We start from the raw sequence: 13,646 nt of genomic DNA, 5'->3' as shown, positions 1-13,646 counted from the left end.
TTGAACATAAAACAACAGGACAAAAATATAGTTGATTACTAGACATAATCATTTAATGACTCTAGACACTTCTTTGTGAAGACAGTAGCATAATACAGTGAAATAATATGTTCTTTAGCCATTCAGAAACAGCTGTCATGTGTGTGGGTAAAATTTACCCGCTGGCGGTTTTAGGTATACAGCGACCCCTGGCGGTTCTAGTGTTAATCGAAACTCTGTAAATTTGTGTGAAAAGTAATAAATGGTGTCAGAGTTTTACTGCCTCTAGTGTTCATTTATTTTGGAAACTGCAGTGATATGTACTTATTGGTACGTATTTCGTGTCTCGCGAAAAAGTGTCCCCAGGTGCGTTTCTGCCATGAGACCAGGTAGCGAAAAGATCAGCTTGAACATGCTGCCAAATGTATTGTGTGTTCTGTGTAAGACAAAAGGGACGCAATGAGAAAGAGTAAATAACAGAGTAAATTACTTGAACATTTGACATTTTGGTCAACTGGTTTATTTTTTGTGCCATAGTCTCCCAACAAGCCTACAACACCTCAGGAGAAAATTCGTCCCCTCACAAGTTTAGACCATCCACAGAGCCCTTTCTACGACCCAGAGGGTGGCGCGATCACTCCTGTGGCTAGAGTTGCCGTAGAGAGAATTGCTCGCAAGGTCTGTTTCTTTGCTTGTCTTAAAAAAAAAATAAAAAAATTTCAAAAGAAAATATTCTTAGCTGTTGCGGTTTTAGCTTTTATTATTGTGTAAAACAGCTCTGCATTATTCATGTCATAAAAGTCTATAAACTTAGAGCTAAAATAACTTGACAACAGATTATGCATATTTATGAACCCAGCATGTCACAACAGTGCCCTGAAAGTATTGAAAGTCATGCATCCTCGATTGGGAGAGAGATTACTGTATACGAATTAGTAGGAACACGGGGAAAAGTATAACCCATTTCGACTTTTTGCTGTTTTCAATCAGATGGTAATAGTGAATCAAAGCCCATCACTGTGTAGAAGAAAGTGATTCAATGAGGGACATCATTTAAAGTCTGTTTGGAAGTTTGAGTTGTTTTCTGATGTCTTCAGGGTGAGCAGTGCAACATTGTGCCTGATAATGTGGACGACATTGTGGCTGACATTGCCCAGGAGGAAAAAGAAGAAGGTTTGCATCTATTTATCTTTTCATCAAAGTCGACCTTGAGAGAGAGAGAGAGAGAGAGAGAGAGAGAGAGAGAGAGAAAGAGAGAGAGAGAGAGAGAGAATGAGAGAACGAGACTTTTAACTATTCAATATCCTAAACTCCTCCAGTCCAACCAAGAGTAAACTGTATTCTTGAGAGGTTACGCTAGGCTCGGGAGACTTACATAAAACATGAGAACATAAATGACTGTAAATTTTCATTAAGTAACAGCTTTGTCTCAGGTGTTCATTCGAAAATGTTAAACTCCATTATTTCATCCAAACGATAACTGATTAATTCTGAGACTGTGCATTTAATTTCAATGTGCATTTAATTTAATCTTACTAGTTTCCAATTGTTGGTCTTCAGGTTCTTCCAGAAGATGTTAGATGAAGAATCCCATTGTATGATAGAACAGTTGAGGTGAATTCAGTAGAAACTTTCATAGCTCATGAGACTTAATGAAATTCTCAGTTATCTTTTATTGAAATCTCAGCTTGGTCTCTGATGTTTCTTACAAAATCCCTTCAGAGAAATAAGCAATAAGCACAATGATACTTGTTTCCTTTCAGATTAGAGAGAGATTACATTAGGGATTTACATTTTATGTTGAATTGGAATCATGATATTCTATTTGAGCACCCTCCAGGTGTGACGATTGTCTGTAGCCAGTATAGAATCATGCTGATTCATTGGCTGATGGTGCTAATGGCACCCTCCGAGGCAACATTACACCAGTGCCTCAAAGGATGCACTTTTGCCATCACTCCTCAGATTTCTACAAAATAAGTTGTAACAGTACAGAAGTTGTAACAGTAACAAAATGGTATGGCAGAATTATGTAGTATTTCATTCCCTAAACAGGGAACCAGGGTTGCATACGTAACCGAAAAGTTCCCTTTAATAGGTTCACTCAATAGGTTTATGATACTCACATGCCATGAAGAGAGTGTGACCATAGCATAGTACTGATGCAGTGCTGCATGACCTATGAAATGCAACATCTTTTTGTGGCTATCAACAACATCATATGTTGAAGTAGAGCTAATTACGTTTCTAGATTATGTCAGATGACATGGTCTTGGGAGAATTTAATGTAAAAGAGTTTATATTGAAGTACATCTGTTTGAGCACATTTTTTTTGGCATTTCTTTTAAAGCAAAAGTTTAAGCAAAAGTGGCTCTTTGCTCTAATTTTAATCTCACCGATGTTTATTTGAAACAACAACAACAAAAACGATCCCAGTAGTGTTTTTTTCTGTCTTATGGGCACTCCCTTTATGAGATTCCATAATGCTTACAGACAAAAATGTTAATATTATGAGACTTTTCATCCTCCCACTTCTTTTTCTTTTCTGTTTTGTCAGATGACACTCCAGAGACATGTATCTACTCCAACTGGTCTCCGTGGTCTGCGTGCAGCTCCTCGACATGTGAGAAGGGGAAGAGGATGAGGCAGAGGATGCTGAAGGCACAGCTGGATCTCAGTGTGCCCTGTCCACATACTCAAGACTTTGAGCCCTGCATGGGGCCCGGCTGCAGTGATGAGGGTCAGAATCAAGCACACACAAAATCAGGATTTTAGTCCCCATATGGAAAGGAACATGGAAGTTATTGTCAATCATATTGATATTATCTCTGTTCAAAAATGTACTGAAACAGCTGCCTACTAAGAGGCCGTCCACACAGGAAGTATTCTTGTATTCAAAAACAGCAGGATAGGATGCAAAGACAAGAATGCAGGGGTCTATAGGTCTTTTGTCAGACTTCAAAATAATATTACTTGATTTTGGTTTAAAAAACAAAATTTGTTCTTGCATTCTGGAAGCGCTATTCTTTTATGTTGGTCTATACACATCAAATAGATGTCTTTACTACATCCTGTCTTGTTTGTTTGTTTGTTTATTTATTTAAAGCATCTCTCACATGGGGCCGGTGCCACCTTATGGTCAGAAAATGAAATGGAATTCATAAAAATGGTTATAACTTTTTAAAATATTAGACTATTTTCATGAGACTTTCATGGCTCTGGTTAGAGTCCATTGCCAATGTCAAGAACAACAATATCAATAACTCCACAATTGTTAAAAAAAATAAAAAATAAAAATAAAATAAAATATGTATTATAAGCAGTTTTTTTTTTTTTTTTGACACCAGCTCCATTTTTTTGGGTACCTACAGGTGATGAAACTGAGTTACCTAATGATATCCAAATTTGTTTGTAGAATATAGTCTGTAAAGTTACAATATCAAAATAGCAGTCATGGGGGCGGGAGGTATTATAACATAATTAACATTTTTTTAAAGATATTTTATTGTAGTGAAGGAAAAATAATCAGCATTTCTCTCATTTTGAAACACTTGTTTTCACATATTTATTTATTTATTTCAAGTTTGTTGCAGTAATACATTCTGGGATTGCCAAGACTATAAAGGATATAAGTTTGGTTCTTATCAGGTAGATTTTATTTTGTTTTGTTTTGTTTTGTTCCGTTTTTTATTTTATTTTATTTCTACAGTTTTCCCTGAGGAATTATAACATAATTAAAAATTTTTTAAAGATATTTTATTGTAGTGAAGGAAAAATAATCAGCATTTCTCTCATTTTGAAACACTTGTTTTCACATATTTATTTATTTCAAGTTTGTTGCAGTAATACATTCTGGGATTGCCAAGACTATAAAGGATATAAATTTGGTTCTTATCAGGTAGATTTTATTTTGTTTTGTTTTGTTTTGTTCCGTTTTTTATTTTATTTTATTTCTACAGTTTTCCCTGTAGCAGATTGATTGATACATTGATTGATTGATTCATTGTTTGTCTTTCTTTCTTTCTTTCTTTTCATACATTGATCAGTTTATGCTGTTTATAACTGGTCTAAGAATTTAACCTAACAGCCTGCAAGGACAAAATTTATCAGTCAAACCGTGACAGAATATAATTTTATGGTGAGCTAACCTTTACTCACCATTTCTGTGCACACCAAGATATTTATTGATCAGACATATTGGGGCACCCTGCCTTGAACATTTTAAAAATGCCCTAAAGCAATGCTAACTAGACATTTTTATCAGGTGACAGAATCTTTGCATCATTCTTGGGTAAGGTTGCATCTTACTTCTATACGGGCAGTACTATTGATTTCGACTTGGAGACATTAAAAGGTCAAAGCAGCTTCTGCATAGTTTTTGTTGCCAGACTGGAAATCGCTAAAAATTCATAGCTCATTTGTATTATTGCTAATAGAACAAAATGTTGATGCATAGGATGAGCAAGCATGTATGTGTATAAGGTAATGAGCAACATGGTGAATAAAATAAGGAGCTGTTTTATAATGCTTTAGCAACTTTAAGAATTAAAATAAATAAAGTTAGATATGAATTAAGATGTCCCTTTAATATGTTAAATAAAACAGAGCGTTTAACGCAAACCACACAGTAGTGGGTGGATTTTTCTTTTGTGTTTAATGAAGTGTTAATATCCATTATCAATTGATTATCATGTAATGGAGATGCTATAGAGATGGTCTCCAGGATGTCATATTTACTCACAGTTTTATTAATGATTCAATAAGCAACATTTTATCAAGCAGAACAAATGCCAGTAATTTGAGAGAAGAGGGAAGTCCAGGCTTTGCACCATAACATTTTCAGCTTGCCCATCTGACTATAACTGATTAAGTAATATTAGCAATTCATGGTGGCATTGTATATTATTGCCTGCAGAACAGGTTAATGTTCTTAATTAAGCTTTAGAGTAGAGTAGGCATTTTTCATGAATGCATAGTAGGACATTTAAAACAGTTTAGAAAAGCTAAATTGGTTAAAGAAAAAAAAAATAGAAAGTTCCCATGTAGTGTTGGTAAATTTTCAAGGTGGTATCTGTATTTTAAAACAGTGATTGGCCCTTAATAAACTAGCTACCATGTTTAGTGATATGATGATGTGATTGTTCTAGTGAGGCTATTAACTAAAACATTATACCAGCTGTGTATGTTTTGCCCACTATTATGATGTGATTGTTCTAGTAGTGCCCCTTGACCAAGATATCTTTGCCAGGCCCTGGAAACCATCTTCCATGTTCCAAAACAGTGATTCCAAATCATGTTCCTGGAGCCCCCTCAGTAACATGGTTGGGAACCACTGTTACAAAACATCTATCAACTTAAGCTAATTTTATCTGTATTTTCTAGCAGGGCTGGTGGTTGAATGTTAAAAGGTTTTTGAACAAGGACATGAATAACAAAGTGAACTTTGACTTTTACAGATGCTTCCACGTGCATGATGTCGGAATGGATCACATGGTCACCATGCAGTATGTCATGTGGCGCAGGTGTGCGTTCTAGGGAGCGCTATGTAAAACAGTTTCCTGATGATGGCTTTGCTTGCACTCATCCCACTGAAGAGACAGAACCATGCACTGTCAATGAGGACTGCTGTGAGTATTATTTACCTGTGGACTCATAACAAGCCAAATGCATTGAAATATAACAGATGTTTACAGTCGTAATTTTATTGTTTCATCACGATTTAATCACATTTTTGACAATTGCCAATTGTGCAGGAAGTAAATGTTGATATAATTTCCGTGTACCTAAAGTTCCTGTACATAATATACTGTACTGGGTTTCCTGCTAACATCCTCATTCATCTAAATGTTTTATGGCTGTTTTTATGTATTGTTTATGTTGCTTGAATTGAATAAAATAAAAAAACTAGCCAGTCAAATCCTTATTTTATATTTTAATAAAATACTAAAAGTTGTTTTTTGACACAGATGATCTTCAAACACAATTCTGTGTTCCAATCATATGTACTGTATATGTTTCTGCTTGTAGCTCCAAGCAGTTGCTTGGTTACTGAATGGGGTGAATGGGATGTATGCAGCGCCACCTGCGGGCTTGGCATGAAAAGACGGGAGCGGATGGTGAAAATGCCCCCGTCTGATGGCTCCATTTGTGGGGCAGAGGTGGTGGAAGTGGAGAAGTGTATGATGCCAGAATGCCGTGAGTGCAAACACGCACATGCATGCCCATATTAATATATGCACAGCCATGAATGCTAAATTTACCATATTAACACACATGCACATTAACAGATTCCCACACAGTACATGTCTGTCAATGTTTGGGTCACATTAACATCTCCACAATTACATATTCACATTCACATATTCATATGTAAACCCAGAACACACGTAGCGAACACATTACCCCACTTTAACATATTCAAATCCATAACTCACAAAAATACACTCACAAACATATTCACACCCATATTAACCTATTAATACACGTAACATAAGAAATAATTAGTGCATATTATTATAAAATACACGCACATACACTCACATTACATTGTTCACACACAAATGTGCATGCATGCCAATATTATCATATTCACAAAGAAAAAAAAGTCTACATTAACATATTCTCACCTACAAGCCCACATTAGCATATTTATGCAGAATAAACACCCACATGCCTGCCGTTCTCAGTGTTATGATGCTGAGTTTTTTGTGTGTATAGATACAATCCCATGTTTACTGTCCCCCTGGTCGGACTGGAGCGATTGCAGTGTGACGTGTGGTAAAGGCACACGGATGCGTCAGCGTATGCTCAAATCACCTGCAGAGTTGGGAGAATGCAACGAGGAGCTGGAACAGATGGAGAAATGCATGCTGCCAGAGTGTCGTGAGTTATACATGCTCTTTCTCTATTACACACACACACACACACACACACAGACACACACACACAGGCACATAGATCTTTACAGACTGCCATGACTTGAACTTATTCAGCTGAAGTCACAAAACATTTGTGTTTATGATCTGACCTCATCTGAAATGTTGCACGTAAATGTGGTCATTCGGTACTTGTAACTTAGTCAAATGTATCTGGATGTAGAATGTCAAATGTAATTGAGTATGCGAACTGATGAATATATCTGGCAAGTCTAATGTAGCTTCAACTCCTGATAATTGAACAGCTTTACCTGCTGCCAGAGCACAATACTTGGTTATTGTAACATTTCCTGCTTTATGGATTTGTTTGTTCTACTTTATTCGTTTCTTCCTTGGAATGCTGTTTAGTTTTCATTTTCACAGCTGTCTTTCACTTTAACAGGATGAATAATGAGTTTTTAACTGTGGGGTTTTTCTGGAAAATTTGCTAAATTTGCTCTTTATCTGAATAAATCCCAGGGAGCGATTACAAGGCACTGTTCCCATGAAGCCAATTGTTACTTTGTGTAAAGAGTTATGTAAAGTTCATTTTTCATTTTTGACGATATATTTTTAAAAATAAAACCATAATGCCATGTTACGTTAACTATACGTTATGATAGATAAGTAATTTTTTAGATAACAGTTAACAGCTCTGACACATAACAGATACTCAGCGTGTGACTGTGTGTGTCTGTGTGTGTCCATGTGTGTTAGTCAGTCCTAATTGTGAGAGTGGGTCCAGGAGAAGTAGAGTTAAAGTCTGACCTGTCTGGCCATCCATCCATCATTTAAAAAAAAAAAAGTGATACATTGTGATAACAAGTTGGCCAGCCCCACCCTTTGAAATATCAGACCATCTGAGTAACCGTAGGATACTCATTTCAACTTGCTACGATTTGAGACACTCTAATTCTAATCTCTGATACTATTTAGTGCATATAATATGCAAGTTGGGACATCTCAAGTGTGTAGCTCCAGGAACAGAACTGAAGATTTCTGAGTTACACAATCAACTTCTTGATCATTGAACTGTTGTATAATTGCAATGAAAAGCCCTTATTATATGCAAACACATATTATATCACTATGTTATTATTCAAACATACAATTATTTTACTTATTTAGTACTGTACATTTCAATGAAATAATGAAGCCTTGGTTTCTTTTAAGAAATACATTTCTATTACAAATTAATACCTCTTGTGGCAGATTTCCTTTTTATGTATTTTAGAGACTCATTATTTCCATAATTGTCTTGACAAAGGCTTAATTTAATTAATTTAAATGTTCATGTTATTTTTAATTAAGGTTACATTTCTAGTTGAGTCATTAAATATGTGTCACAGTGTCTGGTTGTGGTGCCGGGGACTGGCCACTTGAGGGCGCTCTCCTGTTTCTATGTTTTATGTGTTAAACTCCATTTCCCATAGTCCCTTGCTTGTTAATTCTGTTCTGATCATTAGCACCTGTTTATTATTTCCGATCATGATCACCTGTTTATCATTTACTCATTATCCCATCTATATATACCATGCTCACTCTGTCTGTCATTGCTGCTAGATTGTATTTTGTCTTCTGAGTTCATAGTTGTTTTATGTTCTTCGTGTTATCTGTTCTCTATGTTTTGGATTACCTTTTGCCACGTTTTTGTTCTGTTTTTGATTATTTGTTACTTTCAATAAACTGCACCTGGATCTTACCTTGTCTCTTCTGGCTTTCCGTGACAGAATATAGCAGCCACTACAAGATCCAGCAGTTTGTTTTTTCTTTTTCCCTTTTTTGACCATGGACATCCGGATTGTCCCTCCTGCCACAGGGAAGGAGCGTATGAGTCGAGTCCGGACTCTGATGGCTCAGAGGCAGGAAGGAATGGAGGGGACTGGCCACTTGAGGGCGCTCTCCTGTTTCTATGTTTTATGTGTTAAACTCCATTTCCCATAGTCCCTTGCTTGTTAATTCTGTTCTGATCATTAGCACCTGTTTATTATTTCCGATCATGATCACCTGTTTATCATTTACTCATTATCCCATCTATATATATACCATGCTCACTCTGTCTGTCTTTGCTGCTATATTTTAGTTGTCTAAAGTTACTTCGTGTTATCTGTTCTCTGTGTTGGATTACCTTTGGCACGTTTTTGTTCTGTTTGATTATTTGTTACTTTCAATAAACTGCACCTGGATCTTACCTTGTCTCTTCTGACTTTCCATGACAATATGGATGGCACAGGCAGATAGGTTCTTTAAATGCAATTTGTCAGCGATCATATTGTTCACTACATGACAGAAGCTGAATGGTCTGAAGCCAATGAGATTGCATGCTCACCATTTAAATAATCTGGTTCAGTATTCACTGTAAACTGGTCCTGCAACGCACTATTAGACGTTCTCTGAAATCCTCCTCTTCCCCAGATCCACCTGTCTAAATCTACCATTAGATTTATGTACGCATGTCTATTCATGCAGCACATTTTACATGCTCACAGCAGTGTGTCTGTGTATCTACTGGCGGTAGCAAGTTCATACTTGCTCTGCAGCAGCGTGCATGGCAGATCTAGTATGCCAAGACCAAATACTTTAACAAATAAAACTACTCAGAGTTGTCATGATTGAAATATGTTTTATCAGAAATACATTGGAAAGATAGACAGCTGTGATGTGAACCAGGGACACCTAATAAACAAAATATAGAAAAAAAATGCTAAATATTAAACATCCTCTCTTAATTACATTTTCCCTAAGATAGGCCTATGTTGTCATATTTCTCTTTTTGAATATTGTCTCTTTTGATGTCTTTCTCTCTAGCGATGGATTGTGTGATGTCAGAGTGGTCCGAGTGGTCAGAGTGCAGTAAATCCTGTGGGAAGGGTCACTTGATCCGCACACGCATGATCACTCTGGAGCCTCAGTTTGGTGGGGATCCGTGCCCTGAGACCACACAGAGAAAAAGATGCAAGATCAAGAAATGCAATCAAGGAGGCATAAACAGTGATGAGAGGAAGAGGCGCAAGGAAGACCGTAAGAAGAGGAGGAACAAACAGGGAAGGGAGGAGAGTGCCGATGAGCTCGCAGGTGAACATGCAAGTGTCACTGTTAAAGGAATAATCCACCCAAAAATTTAAATTCTCTCATCATTTACTTACTCATGCATCCCAGATGTGTGTGGCTTTCGTTCTTCTGTGCATACGGAACATAAACATGCATTTTTAGAAAAAATAATTTGTGTCTGTGTGTCCATATAATGCAACTGCCTTAAAATTGTTGCTTTAAAACATTCAAAATGAACACAGCTGTAATATATACGATCACAGTTAATAAATCAATGTCTTTTTAAGGAAAACTATACATGAACATGAGAAAAAAGGCTAATACTTTTAACTTTTAACTTAACTTAACCAATAATCACTTCCAACTGTTAGCATGCTGTGAACATCAGCATGTTGTGAAGCGTGTTGTGAAACAATTACATTTTAAAATATTAGTAATAATTTATGTGAGTTCATATTAATGTTATTAGAACTCAGACATAGTGCTTATTTTTCTAAAAATCTCAGAAGACAGACTAACTCAGACTCAGCTTTGATGTCCTGTTTGGGGAATCTAAGATTGCAGCAAGATGCCAGAACTCTAACCACATCCATGTAATTATAACTATAACATACATAAAAATCATTAAACAATAAAATGTTCAAAAACACACATAAAAAATAGAAGTAAAAAGTATATTCTTAAAACAGTCTTGTACACTAAGTACAGTCTTTTCTCCAGGCCAGAACAATTCTATAGCTTAATGACCACAGCCACAAATGAATCTTTCTTGCTTATAGGCACTCTTAAACACCCTGAAAATCAACAGTCAACAGTCCAAAGAATAACCTGGACTCTGTTAATAACATAATTATGAAAAATGTATTTCCACAATAAAAAAGGAAAGGACAGATTAGATAAATTGTGTGTAAATGTCCTTCATTTTATTAACATCATATACATCTGGAATGGCATGAGGGTTAAATGATGACAACATTTTTATTTTTGGGTGGAATTTCCCTTAAATAATCACATTAAATGTCAATGTTTTTTTTTTTTTTAGCAAGCCAGCATGACATTGCTGCTGATAGAGCCATGCACGGGCCTCAAATATAGGCCCTAGCCCTGCCCTGGCCCGAGACGCTCAGGCCCTAGCCCAGCCTTTGTCCGACAGCTTATCAGAATTACCGACCTGAGTCCAACCCGAGCCTGTCTTTTTTTCCCTTTCTGCCAAAACAGCTATTAAAATAGTTTCAGCTATTAAAATAGTTCCGTTTTGTATGTAATGGTAAAGTGATAATTTTTCATTTAATTTTTCATCAAGTTAATTTAGAAAAAAAAACGGTTGGAGCATTTTTTTTTGTTCGTTAAATGTACGTTTTTGTTTTTTAAAGTAACGACCAAGCGGCCAGCGGCAGACAGTGAGTTGATCATAGCCTATGTTTGATCAATTTAGCCTTCTCAAATCATCACAACTTCATAAAATCTATAGATATAAAACACTTCAAGCATATATCACAATGTTAGTTTCACGAGTTCATACTTACATATAATAAACTGAGTAAAGGTTATGCATATTTGGCGTGCTGTCTGGGGAGAGGGCTCCAAGCTCGGTATTCACTCTTGAGCCTGGGGTACTCCCCCTGTCCGGGGAGAGGGGTCCGAGCTCAGTTTTTAGCCGGGACCCAGAGCGCTACCCCCGAGTGCTCCTCCCCGTGCTGGGGTAGGAACGGGCTGAAGGTGAGGAGTCGGGGTGGTGGAGGGATGCTGAAAGACTAGAGATAGTGAAGGTAAGACTGCTTTGATTATTTATAGGGGTTCTCTCTTGTGCTGGTTTAATAGATGGTGTAATTACTGATGATGGATTGGCCGTGTTAATTAAGTGCGCGTGTTCCTCCTGAAATTTGTTAATAAAACATCACTTCACGAGTTCACACTTACATATAATAAACTGAGAAAAGGTTATGCGTATTTGGCGTGCTGTCCGGGGAGAGGGCTCCCAGCTCGGTATTCACTCTCGAGCCCGGGGTACTCCCCCTGTCCGGGGAGAAGGGTCCGAGCTTGGTTTTTAGCCCGGACCCAGAGCGCTCCCCCAAAGATGCAATTAGTATGGGACAGCAGCCAGAGAGAAGCGTTAATAACCCCCCAAAATTTGCAAAGCTTAAAATTGGTGGGGTGCTGGACGTCGCTTGTAGTAGCGGCACTGCTGAGGCTTTAGAAGAGAGAACTAGAGGCTTCTGCGGAAGCGGCCGCTGCTGCGGCATCTGAAAAGAAAACTCCTGTGGGAGTGGGAATGGCTACGGCATCTGAAAAGAGAAAGTGGCTTCTGCGGAAGCGAGCACTGCTGCGGCAGTGTAAAATACAGACATAGGCTCCTGCGGGAGTGGGAACTGCCTCAACAGTGTGGGAATTTAGGTAAGGCTCCTGTGGGAGCAGGAAATGCTGCGGCAGTGGGGAAATACAGAAAAGGCTTCTGCGGGAGCGGGGACTGTGGGGAAATATGGAAGAGCTCCTGCGGGAGTGGGGACTGCTGCGGCAGTGAGGAAATACGGAAATAGGCTCCTGTGGGAGCGGGGACTGCTGCGGCAGTGGGGAAATACGGAAAGAGGCTCCTGCGGGAGCGGGGACTGCTGCGGCAGTGGGGAAATACGGAGAGAGGCTCCTGCGGGAGCGGGCACTGCTGCGGCAGTGGGAAAAATAGGGAAAAGGCTCCTGCGGGGACTGCTGCGGCAGTGGGGAATATGGAAAAGCTCCTGCGGGAGCGGGGACTGCTGCGGCAGTGGGGAAATATGGAAGAGTTCCTGCGGGAGCGGGCACTGCTGCGGCAGTGTGGGAATTAGGTAAGGCTCCTGCGGAAGCGGGCACTGCTGCGGCAGTGTGGGAATTAGGTAAGGCTCCTGTGGGGAATATATGGGAAAGCTCCTGCGGGAGCGGGGACTGCTGCTGCAGTGGGGAAATACGGAAAGAGGCTCCTGTGGGAGCAGGCACTGCTGCGGCAGTGGGGAAAATATGGAAGAGCTCCTGTGGGAGCGGGGACTGCTGCGGCAGAGTGGGAATTAGGTAAGACACCTGAGGGAGCGGGGTGCTGCTGGGATGGCTGGAGTGGGGATGGGCCATTATAGATGGATAACCTCTGCGGAGGGTAGAAATACATTTGGTCAATATTTGTAAGGTTATGGGTTGCCTGGTGTCTGGGTGGGTGGGATGGGCTCTTTGGATACCTTTGATGAGTAGGGAGGTCTGTGAATTGGCTATCTGGGGTGAGGGTTAACTGTATAAGAGTTTGTGGAAAAAATTGGATTCCGTTTAGATAACCTTTAATGGAGCTGATTTGTAGGTTTTTTGTTGATGTTGAGGTGAGAGATGAATGAGGTGATGGCGAGCAAGGAAAAGTCGGGGAATGACAGTTTGTAAGCAGAGGGAAATGCTTTAAAGCATTTCCATGCTGTTAGATAAGATTGGAGGGTCCTAGGGGAGACGGCTTGTAGGATAGAATTGAGGGAAGCTTCGAGGAGAGGTTTCAGTGGATGGTTTACGGGAATATCAGCTCTGAATAGGGAGGGACTGGGGTTGGGAGTGGTTCCACCTCTGGTGCCAACAGTCTGAACTTCTGACAAAATCTGTGTCCTGATGCTGCAGGCTACGGGGGGTGGTTCCAAGGCGAGAGCATTCGGAGGGATGGGTAGGGGCGTGGCGGAAGATAAAGAGAAGGAAGAGCGAGCC

At 39.0% G+C, this 13,646-nt stretch overlaps 1 protein-coding gene across 1 annotated transcript in view; it reads left to right on the top strand.

The window, feature by feature from the left end:
* LOC107728096 (spondin-1-like) overlaps positions 1 to 13,646 on the top strand; it is a 153,716-nt gene that overhangs the window by 134,974 nt on the left and 5,096 nt on the right. The window contains exons 7-13 of the mRNA XM_016538173.1: positions 517 to 657; positions 1,077 to 1,152; positions 2,537 to 2,719; positions 5,436 to 5,606; positions 6,007 to 6,174; positions 6,697 to 6,861; positions 9,702 to 9,968. Of these exons, the coding sequence (XP_016393659.1) occupies positions 517 to 657; positions 1,077 to 1,152; positions 2,537 to 2,719; positions 5,436 to 5,606; positions 6,007 to 6,174; positions 6,697 to 6,861; positions 9,702 to 9,968 (1,171 nt within the window). The remainder of the gene's footprint in view (positions 1 to 516; positions 658 to 1,076; positions 1,153 to 2,536; positions 2,720 to 5,435; positions 5,607 to 6,006; positions 6,175 to 6,696; positions 6,862 to 9,701; positions 9,969 to 13,646) is intronic.

The sequence above is a fragment of the Sinocyclocheilus rhinocerous genome, unplaced genomic scaffold (assembly GCF_001515625.1).
Source record: "Sinocyclocheilus rhinocerous isolate Xijiao unplaced genomic scaffold, SAMN03320098_v1.1 scaffold1358, whole genome shotgun sequence".
Classification (NCBI taxonomy): Eukaryota; Metazoa; Chordata; class Actinopteri; order Cypriniformes; family Cyprinidae; genus Sinocyclocheilus; species Sinocyclocheilus rhinocerous.
The sequence above is the reverse complement of the archived record's forward strand: the minus strand, read 5'-3'. Positions and strand labels throughout refer to the sequence as shown.